The sequence below is a fragment of the Phalacrocorax carbo genome, chromosome 2 (genome assembly GCF_963921805.1).
Source record: "Phalacrocorax carbo chromosome 2, bPhaCar2.1, whole genome shotgun sequence".
Taxonomy (NCBI): domain Eukaryota; kingdom Metazoa; phylum Chordata; class Aves; order Suliformes; family Phalacrocoracidae; genus Phalacrocorax; species Phalacrocorax carbo.
The window spans coordinates 127,312,302-127,335,731 of NC_087514.1; the positions used below are offsets into that span (position 1 = coordinate 127,312,302).

General features: G+C 39.5%; 2 protein-coding genes across 5 annotated transcripts in view; one reads left to right on the forward strand and one right to left on the reverse strand.

Moving 5' to 3' along the window:
• Positions 1–13,575: 13,575 nt before the first annotated feature.
• Positions 13,576–18,954, forward strand: SGO1 (shugoshin 1). Its single transcript, XM_064444286.1, has 9 exons — positions 13,576–13,838; positions 14,253–14,395; positions 14,477–14,673; positions 15,030–15,134; positions 15,613–15,677; positions 15,839–15,990; positions 16,585–17,475; positions 17,985–18,156; positions 18,424–18,954. The coding sequence occupies exons 2-9, from the start codon at positions 14,260–14,262 to the stop codon at positions 18,563–18,565; spliced, it is 1,860 nt and encodes a 619-aa protein (XP_064300356.1). The 5' UTR covers positions 13,576–13,838; positions 14,253–14,259; the 3' UTR covers positions 18,566–18,954.
• A 1,698-nt stretch (positions 18,955–20,652) lies between these two features.
• Positions 20,653–23,430, reverse strand: part of KAT2B (lysine acetyltransferase 2B) — a 45,517-nt gene continuing 42,739 nt past the window's right edge. Inside the window, exon 18 of one of the 4 annotated variants that reach the window (XM_064444283.1) lies at positions 20,653–22,681. In XM_064444283.1, the coding sequence (XP_064300353.1) occupies positions 22,488–22,681 (194 nt within the window). In that variant the 3' untranslated portion in view covers positions 20,653–22,487. The remainder of the gene's footprint in view (positions 22,682–23,430) is intronic. The other 3 variants (XM_064444284.1, XM_064444285.1, XR_010371694.1) reach the window with 3 other exon arrangements.

Consider the following 23,430-nt stretch of genomic DNA (forward strand, 5'->3'; position numbering starts at 1 on the left):
AGCACATAAAATCAAGTAGCTTATGCAGAAGGAGGGAAACAAGGCATACTGGTTAGAAAATGCACTAAATCAGGGATATTATCTGTAAATCTCCAATTCAACTTGGAAAATAAAAAGAAAAAAAAAACCAGAGTTACGATTCCAATGACAAAGCAAATCTCTACTGGAGAGGCAGAATAAATTAAGTTAATGAACTTTTAAAAGCCCTTAGCTGAGGACTTCTCTCTCATGCAGCCAGTTAGATACAGCTGCTCAAATTGTATCACGGAGGGAAAGCTAAAGAAAAGCAGAAAATTGTAAAAAGAAAGAAACCAAAAATTTGTCTCCCCTGTTCATGGAAGTCAAACATTTGGTGTGACCTGAGGTAAGTACTGCTTATCCTAAGAGAAAGGGGTGAAACCAAATGTAAATTGCCAGGGTGCCAATAAAAGCATAAAAAATCAATAAAGCAATCCAGTTAAAACAAACAAAAAAAACCCCAGAAGAACTTCACAGCCTTTACTGTCTGCAAAAACAATCCAAAATTTAACCCTTTTCCTCATTTTGGCTGAACAACAGCAGTTGTGGGCAATCATCCAGAAAGAGGTCACGACAAGGGCTCTTTCCAGCCATTCTGGGTATACAGAACCAATACTCCATCCTGCCCCTACACCATCTTCCAGCATTAACAGAGCCCATCCTGCCCTTCTGTAGGTGGGAAAGTCAATTCTGTGTTTCGGGTGTTTTCTTCTGTTTGAGCTTTGTTCTTTTTCACCAGTAATTTCATTCCTGTCTTTACATAAACTGTGATCTGTTCTTTATATGCAGGTTTAACATACTCCTTTTTTTTTTCTCTCGCAGGGGAATAATACTATAGTTTCTAATTCTATGTAAGTCTTGTTGCTGCCCACAGTTATAAATTAAGATGTTCTAGAAATATGGTTTGTTTTCATGATGTATGTTTTCATTCACTTGGAAAGAACGGGTTCTATGCAGAAATAATTGAGGAAATATAATTATTTAGAAAATCTTAGTAGTTCTGAATAATGTCCCAAATATGATTTTGTATGTAAAATCTAGGAAGCTGTAACACCACAATTTCCTGGTTTTTCTCATTTTTTCATACTAGGATAGGGACAGTTACAAGAAAACTCTGTGCCAGGTTTGCCAGTGTCTCAAAGGCTTGAAAATCTCAACCATCATCTGATTCAGTGGGTCAGGGAAGGAGATGCGCTTCTAAATGGACATGAGAGAGCTATGAGTGAAGACATACAATGTCTGGGACTGTGATGCTATTCTGTTGCAGGGCATTTTTTCTTCTAACTTGATTTTTAAAGCACAGGCCCCTCTACCTGGCTAATCCTAAACTCCACTCCACCAACATTTTTGCTTCTCGCCTTTTCTATAACCCCGGTTGCCAGATCTATCTGTCAACAGCTGGCTGATTGGGACAACCGGCTTCTACTGGCACACAGGGTCGCCAACCAGGAAAAAGCCTTGTGTTCAATATATTATGAAATAAAATATGAGGCTGGAGCTTAAGTGGCAGAGTCTATTCCCAGTAAATGAGATCTGGCAAGTCTAAAGAACATACCGAAAGTGTAAGCCTCTATTCATACACTAGTCAGAACAACTCCTCAAAAGGATCTATCCTTATCCATCTGTCTTGAAGCAAGTCGATACAGACAAACACTAAACAATGTGAAGAAAAAAAATGTCAGAGAATACACACACTCCCAATAATAACCTCTGATCACTGAGTATCACAATGGCAGAGAGAGCCTGATATTCCCCAAGTTCTTTGTTACAGTGTGTACAGTAAATACAATGCAGTTGTGCACAGTAAATACAATGCAGAATAAGAATCAGTAGGTGCTTCTGCTGTTGACATTTCTTTAAAAACTGTCCCATACATACGGATAGAAAAGAAACAAATTATGAGGAAAAGTTGCTGAGAGTTCCTATACTCAGCAGAGTATAGAGGAGGTAATTACAGTTTGGTACCCTCTCCTTTTCTTCCCTCTAAGAATGTTCTGTTCTCTACACCAGAAATAAACTAGGTGCCCTTCTGGATTTTATGAAGAATATTTAAGAGAAAGATTAAAAAATGGCATAAATTTAAAATATTAGCAGTAAAATAATTTTTAAAAGCGTGTAAATTGTTAATAAGCTTAGCATTAACAACCTGAATTTCTTTAAATTGTACCAAGAGTGACAGCTATTGCTTCATCCTCACAGGTTTGCATGTACATTACCAAATATACCTACACAGTATTCCCATTTTATTCCAGCAAAAGGAGATAGCCTTTGCTTCAGCCACCAACTCCTTCACCTCTCCTGGGCCAGAGTAATTAAAAGCAGAGCTGTAAAACTTCTAATACCTCCAAGGATTTATTGAAATCCCACAATTTTTTTTCTTATTTTCCTCCAATGTTCTATTTATAAATCCTGCTTTTGAGACCTCTTATGCAAGGTATTTGTGAAGCACATTCGATTTGCAGAGTAATCTGGCTCCACCAAGTGACGATTTCTGGGATTGCTAGTCAACACTTGGACCTATGATAACACAAATGAGTACTAAATATTAAACTAATCTGGTAACATTGGGATTTTGTTGGAGAGCTCTGACCTTCAGAAGTTAATTTTAAATACATTATTTTATTGTAGCGTAGATGGTAAGTGAAAACACTGAAGCATTGTAAAGAATTTATTTGCCCTGCTTCTCCTGCATGATGCTGAAATTCTGTCTTACAAAAGAGGACGTACTATTAGTAACTCCAACAATAAGACCTATGAGAATAATTGTAGTAGGGTAGAAGGGAGCCAGGAGAGCAAGTTATTTCCCTCAAATGCATTCCACAGCTTCCAGGTGCTGTGCAGCTACATAACTAGAGAAAGTCTGCTGGAATATGAGGAACGTGTGGATGAAGTTACTATGCAGTCTTTAAAATAAGGTCTGACAGAATGTACTTCGGAAGGCTCAAAACAAAGTGGAGAAGCTTCCTGAAAATCACAAACATAAGGCAGGCCTGTGTTTTGTGCATACTGTTTTTGAATGACAAGATATTCTGAAAGGAAAGATTTTTAAAGCACTCCAGAGTGAGAAGGCAGAAGGCTGGAGACAAACCCTGCACAGCCAGACAGTGAAACGGAGATTGTTTTGGGTGCTGCCTGCATCAGCTTTGTGAACCCATTCAAAGATCCTGGGCTTAGCTTTTGCAGGCTCACAGGGCCACGAAAAAGTAGATCTGCTGAAACTTGAAAGCACCTTGAGGCAGTTGGCATGTTTTAAATATCATTGTTAGTCAGCTGTAAATTTTACCATAAACAGTAGGATTTCCTTTATCATCATTACTTGCAGTTTCGTTACTTTTGGAGAGGAAGACTATGGAAAGGCTGAGCAAGCTGCCTTTTCTTAGCTCTGAGTTCTACATCAATTAATTTTTAGCAGAGATACCAGTAAAATGGGTCAGCAGCTACTGGAAACTATCATAAACTCATGCATGCAGACATGCGCACACACCTGGGGCATACAGACTATCAGAAATGGAGTTAAGGTCTTCGGCATTATAGTTCTCTTGGCATTGTCCCTAGCTATAGAGCAGTACATGGGCTATAGCATAACACAGTATGTTTTACTTGTGTGCTCCCAGTTACATGCTCTGTTTCATTGAGAAGACTGGATGAGGAGGAAAGCCCTCAAGACAATGGGAGATAACTCAGTGTGCTCAAGGGAGAGAAAGTCAGAAGGAATAGACAGGAAAGTTTCAACACAGAACAGCATAGCTCCAGAAAGACTGGAAAGAAATTCCCGAACAGGACTACAGAGAAACTGTGGGCATTCAGCAGCTGAAATCCAGGATCTGTCTGCAAAGTGATGGTAGGCAAGAAGAGAACAGTGGATAAATCTTATTTCTGTTGTGTCACCTCAAGTTTTCTTTATATAAAAGAAGTAGGAATGCAACTTTTAATTTAAATTAAGTATGGCTTCTTTTTACTTTAGAATTTTTTGGTCTTTTGGGGGAACTCATTATAAGATGAAAGTCTGAGGCATTTCCACATCAAAGCTGTACTCCACTCTGCATCTTGTCACAGGAGGGAACAGACAACCTTGCAGACCAATAGAAGCTGCTAGTGTCCTAGATCCTGGTGCTTTTCTGAAGAAGGGCAGGGGGTTGTGAATAAAATAACAGGGAAAATCACCTTTGGATCTGAACAGATTCCTTTTGAAGAACATATTGAGTGCTTCTTGAAGCCAAATGTTTGCTTAGATTCTATGTCATCTTGTGTTAATCTGTCAGTGTGCATAAAGAAAAAAAGATCACTCTTACTCTGCTTGGTTAAGATCAGGAAAAAAATATATCTTTTTTTTCCCCCCCCAGACTTAGACCAGGATTCTGTCCTTAGCATTCTGGGACTTTATTCCTTTGGAGTTACAGACTCTGTATGATTTACAGACTTAAGAATCAATGCAATACTTGGAATCTTGAACAATTAGTGTCACTATTACTGTCTCTAACAAACACCAGCAACACCAAATTCCATTGGCTCATAAGACACCCACTCTAGAGTTAAAATCATATTTACCCCAAACTGTAAACTGACTGCTCAGTTAACAGCAGCTTAATTGGGGAGCAGAAAGGAAGGGAACAGGTAGATATAATGCATTACAAATAAAAAGAAAGAGTAGATCCTGGTAAAATCTGTGCTGAAGGCTGCACTGAAGGAAAGAAATACTCAATTGAAATGTTTGGGGAGGAAGCTGATAATTTTGCATTCAAGTTGTACTTTGGTGCAAGATTTCAGGGGAAAAAAAAACAAACAAAGTGAGTTTTCATGCGACAACAAAGAACCACAATAAACCAGTACCAAGACACACCAAAACATCATCTTTAGAATACGGATTATGGCAAATGCAGACCTCACTACTTCCTCACTAGTAAGTACTTTCTGGGACTACAGAAGACCACCGAATAAGACCTAAGCCTCTTTACCATCAAATGCATAATTTGATAAACTAACTAAATAAATAAATAAATAAAAAACCACGAACAGAATTAAATGGGTTGGCAGCTGGGTAAGGTGGTATTTCAGCCTACAAGCAATCAGATAAAATATCATGTGCCCATTGAGCTTCTATATTATGTGTAGTAGTACCTTCCTCCTATTTCTAGGACTTCTGTGTTTCTACACCTATTTTACAAAAAGACAAAAAAAAACAACCAAAAAACAGTTACTTATCATTTCTCAGTTGGCCTAAGCTGACCAAGAGTGTGTGACTTTGTACTTCCTTTTCTCATTGGGACAGCAGTCAATGTATCTGATAGAGACAGTATCCATAGGAATGAAACTAGGAAAGCCAGAAATAAGTAGGTTTTCCTAAACATACGTAACAGGAACCCAGACAGACTCTCCCGTGACAGTTTGCATCCACTCTTTGCAAAGCAAAAATAGTAGGAGAGATGTGCAGGAAGGTGACTGAATGTTGAGTAGGCTCAGTGTCTGCAATTTCATTTTCTCTACATCATAGGAAAACTGTCATTTGAGCAACTCTACTTAGATCTGTGTTTATTTCTTGGCAAACAATTATTTCATTCTCATTTATATAATGAAATTTCTATAAAATTGCTTTGTACTAAAGCTTTTTGAGAGTTTTCTATTAGGTCTTCTCCCAACCTGTTTATATCAGAAATTGTTGGCTTAACCGCAGTGAAAAACCTTCTGGGAATATATTGATTGCATCAAAATTTGTGACAATAGCTTAATTACTTTTTTCAGTAATATTCAAGCATTTTACAATTATATGATCATGGTAAATGCTATGCTGTATTTCTATTGATTTAAATATTGTTAAGCTTGAAAGAAATTTGGTTACAAGATCTCATTTTTCAAATATTCTTAAATTTTAGAATACTTGAATCACACAAAATACACAAAAAGAACCATGGAACATCCATTAAAACAATCTTTTTCAACATACTGCTTCTGTGTTTCCTCTTTCTTAATACAATCTCTAGTTCCTCCCGTACCTATTGTACCTGCATATAAATATAAAATACCAATATTGGTACCTTTTTATTCTGATTTCTCCAGTAAAAGTGAAGGAAAGTATCCTGAAAGGAGAGAAAAACAGATTAAATTGTGGGAATGAAAAACTGTAACACTGGACACTATAATACAACTGCAAAGTAAGATAATAGAATGATAAAAGGTAGTGAGATACAGTGAGGCAGAAGCAGAGAAAAGTGCAAAGATAACAGAGCCCAGAGAGTTCTGCCACTGTTCCGCTTTTCTGTCAGTCAAAAATCTTGTCATGTTTGAAGTCCACATCAGCTGCAGTTCAGTTGCCTTTCCGTATCTCTTTACCACTGCCATGCCACTTACAGCTTTCTCTGGTGAAAGATTTGCTTCAACTGTTCAAATAAACATCAGAATGTTAGTGGCATGCTAAGCTACAGGAACAAAACAACCCCAACCCTTCTAAGCCAGTTGAATGTCAAACATTATAATGTCATTTTGGCCATATAGCTATTACTTTTGTTGATCCTCATGGGTGCTAGTCTTTCAAGTGCCTCATTTCCTACAAAGGAACAGCAGCCTTTGCAGCAGCCAAGATACATTATCAACAGAGGCATGGAATGATGGCTGGGGTGTATTGCTTTATTATCACACTGACCACTCATTTTTGGCCTCTGTTTTCTGTCTGGTATTACCCACAGCATTTCCCACAAAGTGTAGGAGTTATAAAATGACCCTGCTTACTTACAGATGGGCAGAGTACCTAAAGCAGAACCAAATGGACTACTACTGAGGAACGACGTTTGCTTCTTTGTATATCCTTGGTTATAAATTACACCCTATCTTCTCTTCGTTGTTCTCTGTGGTGGACTGAAGTCATTAAAAAGTGCTTGCACAGGACCTGTTGTGAGAGAACAAAGCGTCAGTCTGTATCTATGTCTTCTACCTATGAGCAATGATTAGCTCTTTGAAAGTCATTCACCCATGACCCAAACCTCTGAGAGCTGACTGCAGCAATACAACCCCAGCAGGAAGGAAAATTGCTTTTCCACACTTCATAAAAATCCTCCTTAACTGAATATTCAGATCTAGAAGCAGAGATGGTGTCCAGACATTTTTTCCCTGCCTGATGACAGTGAGCCTTAGCCAATGTAAATGCAGAATGCTGCTAGTAATTTCTTCTGTCCTTCGTCGTGTTTTATCGGTGCCTTTAAGAACCAGTAAGGATTATACAATACCTAGTGCTATAAGGCCTCAAATAAATACCTGTATTTAACATGTACATATAAAGTAGTTGTGTTTAAACAGAAAGGTAAAAGAAAAGAGATCAGTTCTAATCCTAGGTTTGCCCATAAAAACCAAGATGCTCTCCACCAACATCACAGTACCTATAGAGGGGAGGTATATAAGAGCGGGAAGCTGGTGTCACTCTGCTCCACCAGGATCCAGGGTTCCTGCACATATCATTATATGGTTAATATTGACCCTTCAGACTATAACAGGTGTTTCAGCGTTAAAAAAAGCTAAACTAAGATATGCTTTTGTATCCATGAATAAGGTTGTTCCTTTATGTCAGATAGTATCACCATCATCCTAATCATCAAGATCTACTATGCAGATAAGAGCACATTTTTGCTTTTGTCTCTTATGCCACTATTCTATTACTGTGTCCCTGAGCTATTTATTCATTAGGAAAAAATGGGTAATAATTATTGGAAAGACACATACTTAAACAAACACTATAAAGAAAAAAACAGTTTTGTCAGTAAATATTCCATTCAACAGTTAAGAAAACTTTAAAGCTTTTAAAAAACGAAGTTTAATTAAAAATTCCTGGAAACCCAGAACCAGCGATAAGTCTCACTTCAGTAATATAAGACAGAGGTTGGTATGAGATTTGGGGGTAGAAAATTTGAGGGGGAGGATGTTACTTCTGACTGCATGTTCTATAAACTGCATGCTGCATATTGGAGAAAGTCAGGGTTCTAGTCAACTGACAGATGGTATAATGAAATTAAGATATATACTCAGTGGAAACATTGAGAAAATGTTAAACATTGATACACACTTCATTGACTCACGTTTCCTCCTTTGCTCATTATATCTGTGTAGTTCCAAGATTTCAGACTGGTACTTCCATTGTTGTAATAGTGCCATGGGATTAAGGCACCCTTCTGGGACTCAGGATTTTCCCTGGCACTGAACGGAAAGATTTTGTGGCAACTTGGATGAGTATATATCACAGTATTTATAACAAATTATGTCTGTAGTGGAAGAGACAGCTATATCTGAGTCATATAAAAATCAGTGCATATATTTTCCTCTCTGGAATCTCTCTCATGAACAGATCAAGATACTTATTAATCTTTCACCTCCTTAATTATATTAAACTGATTAATAATTGAAAACATTCTAGAATATACATGTACGTCAAAAAGACACTGATACAATTAATTTAGGTATGCTGTTTTATAGCTTATTAATCTCAGCTTAATGAAACATGTTGTCTCATGCTTCAATTAACTCATGGTTGTTTTCCTCTTACATGGTTTTAGTTGTAAGTAGAACAAAGTATTTTCAAGAAAGAAAAATACAAAGATTGCAGTTAGAAAGTGGTTATGAATAACTTAGAATAGAGAACACACTACAAATAACATATTCCAAAATAGAAGTGGTCTGAAGTTTAGCAGCTTATGGGCCTAATTTGATAAATCATTCTGAAATGTGAAAGAAATAGCACATATAGACATACATGAAAAACAATGACACCTAGATGATGCTCACAATTCCTTTTAACCTTGCTGAAGGACAAATATCAATTGTCTGGTTGTCAAAATCTTTTCAGCTCATTATTTCTACAGGATTTTCAGCCAAACTTGATCAAGTTAGTACATGACCTTTTTGCTCATACAAGTCCATGCCAGCATCTTCAAAAAATGTTTGCTGCTTTTCTGTTTTCAGGGAAGCAGTGGGTGCATCAGCATCCTGCAGTCTCCACAGCTCTCACGTACCAAATAGACTCCTGATATGACACTTCCAAGCTGATGATAGCTACACATGTCCTACTCAAAACTGATTAGAACCGAATAGTTTGAAGGCAGTTCACAAATGAGCCATCTGATGGTCGAGGAGGAAAGCACTGCAAGGCAGCATGAGTGTGCAGGTCACAAGAAATGAGAACAAAGCTGACGCAGCAAGCCATAGAAGCGCAAATGATCTTCCCCAACTCCAAAGGTAATAGAAAGCATGACAGTCCTGTGTGTCACTAACCAGTCTCACACTCCAGCTAAAGGAAGGAAATACCAGTAGTACATAAGAGCAACTTCCAAGGATGTCCTCTAACACAGAACACTTTGCAGTATTAATTAATTTGGTATTACACATAATAGTATATTGTAAACACTTTTTCTTTTGTCCTCACAGTACGCACGGCATCGCATACATTGTAGTTTCCACCTCTGTATCTTGTTTTGATAGAGGTAGTGAAATATCACAGAATCAGAGAATGATAGGGGTTGGAAGGGACCTCTGGAGATGATCTTGTCCAACCCCCCTGCTTGAGCAGGCACACCTAGAGCAGGGGGCACAGGAACGCATCCAGGTGGGTTTTGAATGTCTCCAGGGAAGGAGACTCCACAGCCTCCCTGGGCAGCCTCTTCCACTGCTCCGTCACCCTCACAGGAAAGAAGTTTTTAGTTTTTTCTCATATTTAAGTGGAACTTCCCGTGTTCCAACTTGTGCCCGTTGCCCCTTGTTGTTGGGCACCACTGAAAAGAGTCCAGTCCCATAATCTTGACACCCACCCTTCAGTTATTTATAGGTATTGATGAGATCCCCCCGCAGTCTTCTCTTGTCCTGTTTCCTGTAATTTGCTGTGATTATATGAAGCAACTCTTTCCTTGTAGTATAAGTCAGTAAATCTAAGACGAGAGCAAACCTTTTAATAATCCACCAACTCCAGTCACAGTAGCAACTGTTTTGTCACATGAGTACACCTGCTAGAAATAAACTAATAATCTAAAGCACTTCTGGCATCAATCACAGCATCAGTCTTCATAGAGGAAAATGTGAAATTGCTCACAGAAAAGAGTCAGTCAAGCTAGAAAAATTCACTGCTAGGAACGCTACACTATAAATAAATAATATAATACAGAAGGTGTAAACTGCAAATAATCTAACAGAAATACAACTGTCTTCACATGAGAATAACGTAGAAATAGGCACGCCTTGGTAGGAGCAAAACTGTGATTATCAGGACATAGAAATTCAACATTAAAAAACAAAAGATAAACTGCAGAAAGATTCCAAAGTGTTTCTGAAAGAGATGTAACAAAATTGATGGGTAACATTAAATGCAGTAGAAAGAAAAAAGGTGAAGAGAGTTTTTTCATCGTGATATAAGTGTTCTCAGGGAAATGAAAGTAATTAAGAGTAGCACTTAGATAGCAATGAGGAAAGCATTCTTCTTCAGTCAAATCCAGTTCATTTAATGATCACTTCATTTAATAACCCAGTTCATCACAATCAGTATATTCATAGAATCACAGAATCATTAAGGTTGGAAAAGACCTCTAAGATCATCAAGTCCAACCATCAACCCAATACCCCCATGGCCTCATAAGCCATGCCCTGAAGTGTCACATCTACACATTTTTTAAACACCTCCAGGGATGGTGACTGCACCACCTCTCTGGGCAGCCTGTTCCAATCCTGACCACTCTTTCGGTAAAGAAATTTTTCCTAAACCTCCCCTCATGCACCTTGAGGCCATTTGCTCTTGTCCTATCACAAGTTACTTGGGAGAAGAGACCAACACCCACCTCGCTACAACCTCCTTTCAGGTAGTTGTAGAGAGCAATAAGGTCTCCCCTCAGACTCCTCCAGGCTAAACAAGCCCAGTTCCCTCAACCTCGCCTCATAAGACCTGCTCTCCAGACCCTTCATCAACTTCACTGCCCTTCTCTGGATAAGCTCCAGCACCTCAATGTCTTTCTTGTAGTGAGGGCCTCAAAACTGAACACAGTATTTGACGTGTGGCCTCACCAGTGCCCAGTACAGGGACACAATCACCTCCCTACTCCTGCTGGCCACACTGTTCCTGATACAAGCCAGGATGCCGTTGGCCTTCTTGGCTACCTGGGCACACTGCTGGCTCATGTTCAGCTGGCTATTAACCAGCACCCCAAGGTCCTTTTCTGCTGGGAAGCTCTCCAGCCACTATTCCCCAGGCCTGTAGTGTTTCATGGGGTTGTTGTGACCCAAGCGCAGACCCAGCACTTGACCTTGTTAAACCTCATACAGTTGACCTTGGGCCATCAATCCAGCCTGTCCAGATCCCTCTGTAGGGCCTTCCTACCCTCAAGCAGATCGATGCTCCCACCCAATTTGATATCATCTACAAATTTACTGAGGCAGCGCTCAATCCCCTCATCCAGATTATTGGTAAAGATATTAAAACAGAACTAGCTCCAGAACTGAGCCCTGGGGAACACCACTCATGACAGGCTGCCAACTGGATTTAGCTCTGTTCACTACAACTCTCTGGGCTCAGCCATTCATGTCAAGCAAATGAATGACTAAGGGCTAAAAGGCCTTTCCAGCATTACTAGAAACTACTGAATGCTACTTGGCCAAATGCAAAACACCTGCTAGCTTTAAGTGAGGCAAAGTTTGTAGGGAAGGGTGTTACTTTTAGTTAGAATAGCTAGTGTTTAGCTGAGGAAAAAAAACAACAAAGCAACCCCCGAAGCCTCCAGAAGTTGAGTTCAATGAGCTAATTTCATCTAATATTTAGAGAGAGCTGTTTGCAAGGATCCAGATGAGGCTGTTAGCTGCTGTTGAGCAGAGGAGTGCGACCAATTATTGCCTGTAAAACAGCGAGAGGCCTGTAGGAAACGGATGCAAGGTTAATTGTACAATATCAGAAAGCAGGTATTGCTAGTGGGTATCTGATTTTTAATATCCAGTATTTCTTTTTCTTCTTTTTTTCTTTTTTTTTTCCCACAGGCTTGTGGGATTTTATTTTTGTTTTGGGAGGGTTGTTTGGAGTCTCGAAGGATGGGTTGGTAGGCGTTTGGTAGACTCAGCAAGCAGACAGAAAGAAGTAAAAAGATGTAAAGAGAAACTAAATTGTGTTGCTCTGGTTTTGTGTGACACTACTAACTGAGTAAGAGGGTCTAATGTGTTTAATTTACTCTTAGCTTTTCATGCTGAATCCTAAAGAAATTGTGATTCTTTTTGACATTATTTCATGTCTCAAAAGGGGATCATCATGCTGCCTAAGGAACTCTGGAAGGTAACTTATTTGTTAACAGGAAATGCAATCCTACTTTATCAGTATCTATTGATGAAGTAACAGAGTAAGTTGAATGATATTTATTTATACTACTGTAAACACTACATAGATAAGGCCAGCTATTTGCAGCTGGAGAAACAAAAAATACATACTCTTCCTAGAAGTGGGAACAGATAAATGCATACATATCATGGACTATGGTTTCTGTCACGATCTATGACAATTTTTCAAGTTTGAAATCAGCTTGCCACACTACATCCAAGCTGTAATGAATAAAATAAAGTAGGCAGGAGTAGCTGTTAGGAAAGAAAAAATGTAGTAGCTACGAAATCCTAATTTCTCAGATAAAATGGTATCATTTATTCCACTGTTTAAGATATTGCTTATTTAATTTTTTTTTTTCTTCTCCCATCATAAGCCAGTGTTTAATCACAGTTCAGGAGTCCATGTTCAACATGCATAGATATTAGCATTTACTAATCAGCTACAGTTTTTACAAGAATGATGTAATCAAAGGAAAGGCTCACAGGGCGGTTGGGAGGCGGACAGCAGCCTCAAGCCTAGTGCTCCCCAGGGAGGCCCCCCCCATGGACGGGCCAAGCCTCGCCTCAGCCATGTTTATCCTACGCTTCACCGCCCCGCCACGCATAAACCTCACAGAGCAGCAGTTGCCATCACCTTACCAACGGGATTTCCGAACAGTTTCTTTCATTAAATAGTGTTTGAAAATAGGTTTAACTCTGTAGCTTTTATAGTATTTTTGCTTCAAGCTGCAAGAGCACGATTTAGAAGCCCTCCACATGAAGCATGGTCCAGGAAGAGTGGGAAAGGCTCATCTTGTTACCACTGCAACAAGCAATTGCTGTTAAGTAAAATATCTCAGACTAACGATTTTTATCTCCTAGTGTGGCTGTTTAATAAACAGCTGTTGTTCTGTCTGTGTGTCTTTCCACTACAGCAGCTGAGGTAGCGCAAGACCCGAGCCGGGCATACGACCGGGGGAGGCGCGTCAGGGCCCACCGGGCCCGTCAGCCCTGAGCCCCGGGGCGGGGGACAGGAGCCCCAGGACGGCCTGTGGGCCCGCTAACAGCCACCACGACCCCCACGGACCCAGAGCGGCTCCATGGGGCGAGATTAGGAGGGGTGGTGAAAAGGCTGGGCGGGGATGGCGCATGGAAGGGGGACGGCGCGTGGAGGGGGGGCGGCACCTGCGGGGCGGCGCCGGGGGCGGGGCCAAGAGCGAGACCCGGATGAGCCGTGACGCCACGCGCCGGTCTCACCAATGGCAAGGCGCGGCGGTGGTTTTTGAACGTCGGGGAGGGGTGCCAACGGCTGGGACGCGCTCGCGGGGACGGCCTGCCGCCCCTTCCTCTCCCTTGAGGCCGAGCGGGCGGGTGGCGGCTGCTGCCGGGATCAGGCCTAGCCGAGGCTCTGCGGGGGACGGCGGCTGGCGGGCAAACGGCCGCGGTGCCGCCTCCGTCCGGGGCTCGGGCAGCCGCGGCCGCGCGTGGGAGGTGCCCGGCGGTGTATGCTCCTTCCTGAGGAGGTACGGCTGGTCGGTCGGTGGGTGGCGGCGGCTGAGGGTCTTCCTTCACTGTTCGAGGAGCCGGGGGCCCGCTTCCCACACCTCGCGGGCGCCCCTGCCCCGCCCTCCCCGCCGCACCCCGCTACGCGCCTCACCGCCCCGATGCGAGTGGTTTGAGGCCTCGGCCTGGTCTTCGCCGCGGCCACCGTGCGTTTTGCTGTTCAGATAACAGAGAATAGTGACAGTAGCCATGCTGCAAAAATAATTTTGAAAATGTCCGTAGCTGTGTGTCTCATCCTATTTGTTCGTCTCTTCTACGTGTGCGTATGCAACTTAAAAATAAGCTTTACCCTTGTTTCTCTGTTCCTTTTGGCGTTGGGGAGCACTGTGCAACACCAGCTTAATGAGTTCTTCACTTTTTTTTTATCTCTGAAGGTAGAAGATGGCTGAATGCTTGAAAAAGCCCTTCAAAGACAGTCTGAGTGACATAAAAGAACGAATGAAAGAGAAAAGAAATCAGAAATGGATGAAGTTGGGTAAAATTAGCCAGGTCTCTGCTGTAAAGTGCAAAAAAGCAAGTAAGATGCTTAAGTATCTTAGCAATTCTCATAATTATTTTCTTTTTAAGCTAAGCTGAAATACTCACTGTCCTGTTGCAGCCAACAGCGCCATGCAAATGAAGAGCATCCAAGCAAACAACAAAGCTCTAGCTCAGGCTTTGCAAGAAGAAAAGATCAAACTGAGGGATGCCCAGGCTACCATTCTTCATTTAAGGAAAGACTACCAGGATCTGAAGGTTCAGATGTTTGACTTGCAAAGAAATCTTGGGTTCAAGCAGGCACAAGGACTTGTTGAGGTATTATTAACAACCTGATGATTTAGTGAAGCTGAACATCAGAATCTACACCAATGCACTGATATCTTTATGATCTTAAGTGTTTCATAAAAAATTAACTCAATATATAGAAGGAGTTTTTTCATATTTTCACCTAACCTAGTTATAAATTAATCTTTTTTTATTTTCTGGCTACTCTTCTTTAATTAAAATCTGTCTTCTGTGAATGTCATTTTTTTTTCTATCACAGATGAAGGTACCTGACACAGGTATCTTCAGGATTTAATAATCTCCTAATACTGGTAAGAAGTTATTCCACTGGTAGTAGATACTGGAGTATGACAGTAACACGGTACTTTCTTCCTTTTGTCCATTAGAATCGGCTGTCAGCCTTGAATGAGATAATTTCAAAAGTTTCTCAGAATTTACTTGACTCAATTGATCTCCTTGGTCCAGTAAAGAACTTGTGTTCCACAGGTGTCGTAAGTACCTTTTCCTCTTGAGGGCAGGATTTCTGTTAATTCTTCTTCCTTCCAGCATGGATGCACATAGTTTTTGAGACTTGAACCTTAGTTTGGAGGTATGACTAGTCCCACAGTTCCTAGCACAGCATGGGGTGCGCACTGTGGGGGTGTGTAGTAGGTTGTTAGTGGGACTGAGGCTCTGCTACAAGGTGATAGGGGCACCCTGATTTTGTATGGGGTTGTGTCTTGTTCCCTGTACCATCTTCACGGTTCCTTCCTCTGTCCACTATCTGTATGATTGGGCTGGTGATGAATGTGCTGACTGGCAGGGGCTGAGTACGTGAGATCCCACAGCACTGTACGTGAGCCAGCCAGAAAGAAGTAGTCAAGGGCCTCTTTGGCCTTCCTGTGGGTAACCTGGCTGTTGTCTAAAATTTGTATATGTTGCAGGCTTGTTTCAGCTGTTTAGTCACAGTAAGATCTATTTTGTTGACAGAATCATACAGTGTTTTCTTCAGTTCTTGAAAATAGTTCCAGTGTCGTACGACAAATACGTTCAGTGTAAGTATCTTTTATTAATACCTATTTATATTTGAAAATTCAGTGACAGTAAGCTTAATTTTCTGATTAGAAAAAGGGAAGATATCCAGTGTAATGCAGTAGTTAATTATAATTAAAATATAGTGCTATTCAGTAAATACTACCTTTGGTATTTTCTCTAGAGGACTTCTACAGTGTGCTGATGGATATGATCAAGTACTTCCAAGTGGGATGGAGGCTGATAGTGATAGAAATGAGCTGGCTCATTCTGTGTCGGAGATCTGTGAGGAATCTGACAATGCCATTTCCCTGATCAAAATAGTTCCAGACAAAGGTAACTAAATCGAAGTATCAGACACTGCTCTATTCTGAATCGGGGGGGAGTGGGGGTGGAAATGTGTGAGTATAACTTATGTTTTAACTACTGATTTTTGAAGTAACTGTCAAGTAATTTTCCACTCATTGTCATAAAGGTTATATATAAATGTTGGCAACTGGTAGACTTTTTGAATGAAGACACATAACAAAATGGGGGAGGAATTTGAAAATGCTTTGTCTTCTAGATACCTGCAATCTAATTTCATTATCTACCAAACAGTTCAACAGAGTAAAGTAATCTTTAGTCATGCATCATCACTTATGAAATCAACAATTGTTAACAAAGCTAAATGCTTAAAATAAATTACCTGTAGATAACCTTCCTAAATAGAGCAGTTTAGAGGAAAATCCTCCTGTCATATACTTAACTGCTTTCTGTTTGGAAGCTAAATTAACAGAGCTTATCTTGACTGCCAAATACTGGTTCATACAAATCTGTGGAGACAATTCTAAGAATAGTCTTAATTTTTGACAGGTTCAGAATCTGTAACAACCATTTAAGGTTTTGTGCTATTTAGCTTTAATATTACTTTTTCTCTTTAATTACAAGGACGAACATCTGATTTTCATGTGGACGACATAGGGTCAGAGCTGGAAAATGTTTCCTCAAGGGGAGAGGATGGATTTGGTAATGCATTACCAAAAAGTGTGTCCAGCAGGCGTCGCTATTCAAAGATGAGAAATCATGTTGAACTTTGCACTGGTGTCTTGGACTATTCAGAAGCACCTGATTCAACAAAAGGGCTTTCTAAAGAGCATGAGATTAGACTTGAGGAAAGTCTAGAGAAGTGTACTGTAGAAAACATAAATTCAGATATTTCTCGGTTGAATGAAAATGAGGTAGGTTCAGAGCTGGTGTTGAGGCAGGTGGATTCTGAAACTACACAGTTCAACTTAAACAATAATTCTGATCTTAAACAACATGAATGTGCAAACAATAATTCTGATCTTAAACAACGTGCTTGTAAAAGCGGAGAAGACTCTCAAGTAAGGAAAGAGAAGCATCAGAAGGGAAAACTGGAATGGCCTAAAAATACTTCCAGACAAAGACCGAAAAAAAGACAGAGTAAAGAGGCTTCCAAAGAAAAGTCGGATTTTTTGGGTGGCTCCAGTGATGCTTATGACTTTCATTCTGAAGAGCGTGTCCATGTTACACCTTTTAAACAAAATAAGGTGAATGATGCAGATACTGGTGTGGATGACAAAGATGACTTATCTGACACTAGCACCATCAAGTCGAGTGATACTGAAGAAGACTCGGATGACAGCCTCTATGAACCTTTCCAGAGTAAATCAAAAAAAAGGAAAAGTTCGGTGGGCAAGATGGATACATCGCCAGTCCATGCAAGGCCAAGGTCTAAAAGATGTTTGGCACTGCGCGAGCAGAAACTCCATAATGAAAAACAGGCTGAAAGCAATAAATCAAGTGACAAGTACATTAGTAAGTACAGAAAGTGTCCTGTAATTGGTTTTGTTTCCTTGAGAGCTTACACTGTTTAAGGGATTTAGGCTTTTTTTAGTTTCGGTTTTTTAATATATACAAAAAGAATAATGTTATAGCAACTGTTAGATTAATTCTTCTGTCTGCCTTAATTTTTTTCCCCAGCAGAAATTGGAAATAAAGCTATGTTTTGTTTAAGAAATTGGTCAACAATGAATTAATACGGTATTTTAGATGTGTTTAATGATGTATTAAAGCTGAGGAAAGAGAGGAGAACAAGAGTATAAATTGAGAGAAAAGTGGAGTAACAAATCACGCTTTGCCTGGCACTGCTTAGTGTTAATTTATTTTCCAAACTAAAATCCCGAGTTCATCATCTTACTTAACATCTTTTCACTTAAGAGTATGTAACTCAGCTATAACTATTATTGTCATCTAGTATGTTCACTGACATTCTCTTTTAAGCTAGCTTGCCTGAACTGTCTGAAGTGTGCTTAATTTCTTCCCAGGGCAGCCTTCTGAGCCATCTCGTCGTCATCTTTGTGATGTTACCAATACAGCTTCATTGCTCCCCGGCACTGGGAATGCAACTGTTGTCCCAGAAGGTGAAGGACTGCCATCTCCAAAACGCAAGCGAAGCTGTACTCTTACTGTGAGCTATAAAGAACCAAGTATTGCAGGGTAGGTGTCCTACTTTCCAGTTTGATACAAAGTTCATGATACTCCATCAAACAGAGGATTTGAAGGGATTATTTAAATATTAGAAATAAGTTATTAACAAAACATTCAAAGAGATGTCTGATGCTAGTAATACTAAATAGTTCATGTGAAATTGAACTTACTAGCTGAAAAGTCGTATTTTAAGTGATGTGGGGAACAAAACTCAATTTTGCCTTTTCTTTAGTTTGTGTTTTTGTGTTTTGTTTTTTTTTTTATGTTCTTAACCAGGAAACTCAGGAGAGGAGATCCTTTTACAGATACAAACTTTCTGAATTCTCCAATTTTCAAGCAGAAAAAAGATACTAAACGCTCTTCTATTAAGCGAGAATCTCTGTCAAAATACAATGAGAAATTTGTTGGTTGTCATTGAGATTTCTCCATGAAGAAAGAATCTTTCATCCAGGAAATTACTGCTGCACAAATTCCAACACCAATATGCGGCTATTTCTGTATGTCTAATATTAAGGATGTAAAATTAAGGGGGTTTGGTTTTAATCCAGTGGCTCTTTTTAATGATATAGAAGACACAAGACAACTCCTATAACTAAGGTGATTCCATTCAAACTCTTTTGAGAAGAGGCACCCCTATATCATGACTTATACCCCGCTTGATCCCGCAGCGGTTGGCAAAGGTGAACTTTAGGCACTTAAGATCAAATGTTTTTGTGGTTTTTTTTAATGTTTGTACAGACCTTGTTTATGTAATGGTTGTAGTTTCATATTGAAGCTCATAATAAATGTCTTAAGTGTTCAGAAACAGCTTGGTGCTGGTTGGTGTTCTTTTTGCTCCACTGGAAGCAAGTATAGAAACCATGCAATGTGAGCAGCAGGCATGCTGCACGGTGTACTCCTTCCCCACCTTACGCGGTGTAAGCATTTCTCAGAGGCAAGACTGTCAGTTGTATTTTGATCATGTAGCTGGAGCTCTTAAAAGTAGCAATTTTAGGGTTGGTTGGTAGTGCTATCAATGCAAGTTATAATCCGCTTAAATTTACTTTGTTCCTCTCCAGTTATCTGTGAAGGTCAGTGAAGAGTGCTCTGCCTTGGTGGAGTGTAACATAAGGACTTCATAATAATTTTGGCCCTGCTTTGCAAAGTGCCTTTACCAGGGCAAGATCTGCCAAATCTGAACGGGTATGATTAACAGTAGTGTTCTTCTGACATACTGCTTTAAACTGTCCAGCAAGTTTTCAAGGTTGTGGAGCACTCAAACCAGCTTTTCTTTGCTTGAGAAACATTTAAGAAGTAGTAATGGATACATGAATACAAAGAGGACAGCTACCTTCAAAATAAATAGTGGGAAAGTACAAAAATACAGGTTCTTCATCTGTGGTGCAAGACTACCTATCTCACCTCTCCCGCTTCAATAGGTATAAGATCTCTCCCTTTGTAATAAAAATGTATAGAGTGTTAATTACTGTCTCGCTAACTCTCAACAGTAATAATAAAAGCTGCACTTACTGTGTATTTGAAAGTATTTGCTCACAGCACATCTTCACACCACAGCCTTTTGATGTTGGAGTTGCGACTTACCCTTCCATTTGTATGCTAAAATTCTAGCTCTGGGCTTTGCTGTCTTCACTCTGAAACACTTTATTAGTATAGGAACTTAAGCTGAATGCTTGAACTTCAGCTGCTCTCTTCTTTCAGCAAACAAATATGTAACAGCTGTTTATCAGGGACAGAAAAAGAACAGTGTGGTAACAGAGCAGCCTAAGACATGTGTGGTGCGTCTGGGGTTTTTTTCTGGACTGAATAAGCTTGAAGAAGTGGTTGGTACTGTTCCATCACAACTGTAGGGGGGTGTCAGTCTAGCTCACCTAATCTCAACTGATTGATATTCCTAGATGCATCTAGGACAACAGCTAAGCCTCTTCACCACTACTTGCTACCCTCCAAACAGTGCACTTTCATGTGATGTGGCACAGGACTAAATCTTGGTGGATGTGGGGGGGAAATCTTCATACTCTGTTTGTCAGGCATTAGACAGATGCAGAGTTTACGGCACGCGAAATGTGTACCATCTGAGTAACATCATGGAGATAGCGGGCAAGTACACGCTCCGCATGGACGGTAGCTTATGTATATTGTGCCTTGTGGATACAAGAGACAACAATGAGAAAACAGCATAAGCATGCTTCAAGGTGAAAAATCAAAGCTGTTAAAAAGTGAAGTTAAAGAATGCTTTGAGATGTTGAAGAGCCAGGACTAACAGCACTGCAGCTCAGTATGAGCTGGGAATGCTACCTGGAACAGACACAGCCTTCCACACTGAATTCTCCGCTCAGCTTAGAGCACCATGCTCCCAGTGAACTTAGAGGCTTTTTTGCATATCTTCTGGTGTACCAGGAAGATGCAATGGCTGCACTCTTGTGGATTCACTGTGCTCAGTTGTGAAATTGCTTCAGTGTGTTTATTTGCAGTACAAGAACTAATTAATGAAAAAAGAGACCAAAATAAGGGTTTTGTACATATATAATTTAAAACTATTCTGTACCAGTACAATATATTAATTTTACAAATGTAAAGTTCATCAGCTGTTAAAGCATTTGCAAAAACCACATATCCTACCGTAACTTTATTGCACAGTATCTATGAAAATATTAATTCTTAAATTAGAAAACAAATGTTTCAATATAGAAGAGACAATCTGATCGAAAGACGGTAAGAAAATCTACTCTGAAAATAACAAAATTTCACAGGATACCAAGCTTAACAGGTGCATCTGTAGGCCCAATCTACAAAACAGGATTATAGCATCCAGTACTGGCTATTAAGAAAAAAAAAAAATACTCACTGTACCTTTGTTATAGAGCCAAATGCAGGTCAGACTAATCTCATACAAAACACTATGGCAAGTCTAGTGTTAACATTTTGAATACCTTGTGTACCACATTTACTACTTCCAGGTAGTCCCTGACATCTACTCACTGAATCGACTTGTGATTTAACATTGCACAGGCATTTTGCCGGAATATATTCTTTGACACAGCACAGGATTGGGGTTTTTTTCAGTCTTATAACTATTGAATTTTACCAGTGTAACATCTGTAAATATAAAACACCAAGGATAGAGGTTAAATCTGTTTTTCACAAAAGCAATTATAATTTACAGTTACAAACTAATTAGAAAATGTCAAGTGACAACTTTTTTGGCCTGCACTGATCTGTTAGGAAGTTAGGTGTACCTCTTAAATGTAGTGTAAGCAGCAAAATATATATATATATTTTTATATATATCTAAATGCTCAATTTGAAGATATACTACCATGAGCTGTAAAATGTTAATATGTTCCTGGGTCTAAATAATCACAGTTAATTAATAAGCATTTACAATAAAGCTTGGTAGAAAATCCAGTTTACCACAGAGCCAAGTATATAAGCCAGAAGCTGTCATATGTTGACTTCTTTTGTGTACAATAGTCTTATCTCTGCTGAATAGTCTAAAGAATTTATCAGTGAAGAGTAGTAAATAGGGTGAATCATGAAGTGCATCAAAACCTTAACTCTACTAAGCCAATTGAAATTGTCTCGTGTATCCAAATCAGACTCCCTGAAGTCATTTTGGGTACTTATGTCCTGCATAAGCCAAGTCACTATGACATTACACATCTAGCCAGATATTATTTCTTTTGTTTTTTTTTTTTTTTTTTAAATAGTGGTTATGAGATTACAATTTGCAGGTAAAATATTTATCAAAACCCAAAATGAATAGAAAAAACTTGCATCTATCAAAGATTACAGGCAGTCCTTTTTCAGAACTGGCTGCTCTTCTCTCACAGCTTCTCAACCAGCTGAGTGTTTCTTTTAAAAAATAATATCTTATAAAAAGATTCTACAAAGGAACAAGTGTTTCAGAAAACCCCCCCAACTGTTGTTTTCCCTTACTGTTACTTTTTTAACTGGAAAAAAATAATAAAACTTTATCAAATAGGTACTGCATTAGGTAAGCTATAACATCTGTTGTCTGGGAATCCTCTTCATATTCCCAAACATGTGCAATTCCCCACGTGTTTTGTGGGATTTGAGGCTGTAGCTGATAAATTTATTATGAACATAGGGTAATGGGCACACAAAAGAAATTTTCCGTAATTAAATACACTATAAAGCATTTTAATAAAATAATTTTTGTAACTTCAGTATAATACATGTTTGCAAAACTAAAAGGGTTTTCAAAAGTGCTAAGTATTAAACAGAAGTTTCTTGAAACCTTAAAGTTCCACAACTCAGATATGTAACGGCTTTCCCTGCCCATAAAGTAGGCACACTGATTGGTTGTAAAAAAGACAGTGTCACTTGTCAATTAATCCAGCTTCTTTAATTTTTGTGTAGAAGAATTTCTCCAGTATATTGGCACATTTGTAGTATTCACTCTCAGGGGGGTTGTACTCTCTGCAATTTGTAAAGACTCGCTGCAAGTCTGCCATGAATAATTTCTTAGACACGTAGTACCTATTCTTGAGTCGCTCACTCATTGTTTTGAGATCTGTACAGGAGAAAAATAGATTAACAGCGTTTGATTCAAGTACTTTTTGTACGCAATATCTCTTTAGACTGATTTGCCATTTAACATGAACTGGCAAAGTTAGGATTTGGAACTTAGAACTGCCTTCATCTAAGGCACGGTCCCTTTTATAGCTGCAACAGCAATTGAAGCTGTTGTCCGATGTACTGGAGGAGGCCTTAGGAATGTATAAGCAAAGAATTCAAACATCACAAAACATGTATGTTAACCTGAAATCCTCACTTCTGTGTGAACACAGCAGAGAAGAGACATCTCTCTATACCACAAGCAGTACTTGCAGCTTTGAAAAAAGATTAAATGTTCCACACTCTGAAAATATAATAAAAATATATGTAGGGTTTATACTTTTGTATCCCTTTAAGAGTCATGTGAGAACAGATCTCTCCTGCTTTCAACGTACTGTGCAAAACCTTTACTTGCAGAACATTCTTTAAAAATGTTTTCCTTTATATTAAAATCAGTCATCCATAAAATACGTAAATCATCTCAGTGCCCTCCAGCAATTCCTATCAGGCATTTAAAAATTTTGTCTATGTTACAAGTGTTCTAGGAATAGAAGGAGTGGGAGGTGTGCTGGATGCCTTGGCTTTTCTCACCTAAGATGCTCTAACAACTATTTTTTTAGCAACGCTTGAGCCAGGCTTCTGCAGCACCTTTGTGAAGCCTTAACAGAAATGACTGAAATGGAGAAGACTTACTGCCAACAAGTA

Excerpts from the sequence above, each read along its gene's own strand:
- SGO1 (XM_064444286.1), top strand. The coding sequence starts at position 14,260 with ATGGCTGAATGCTTGAAAAAGCCCTTCAAAGACAGTCTGAGTGACATA. Across the intron at positions 14,674-15,029 it reads AGGCACAAGGACTTGTTGAG|AATCGGCTGTCAGCCTTGAA; the intron begins GTATTATTAACA and ends TTTGTCCATTAG. Across the intron at positions 15,991-16,584 it reads CAAAATAGTTCCAGACAAAG|GACGAACATCTGATTTTCAT; the intron begins GTAACTAAATCG and ends TTTAATTACAAG.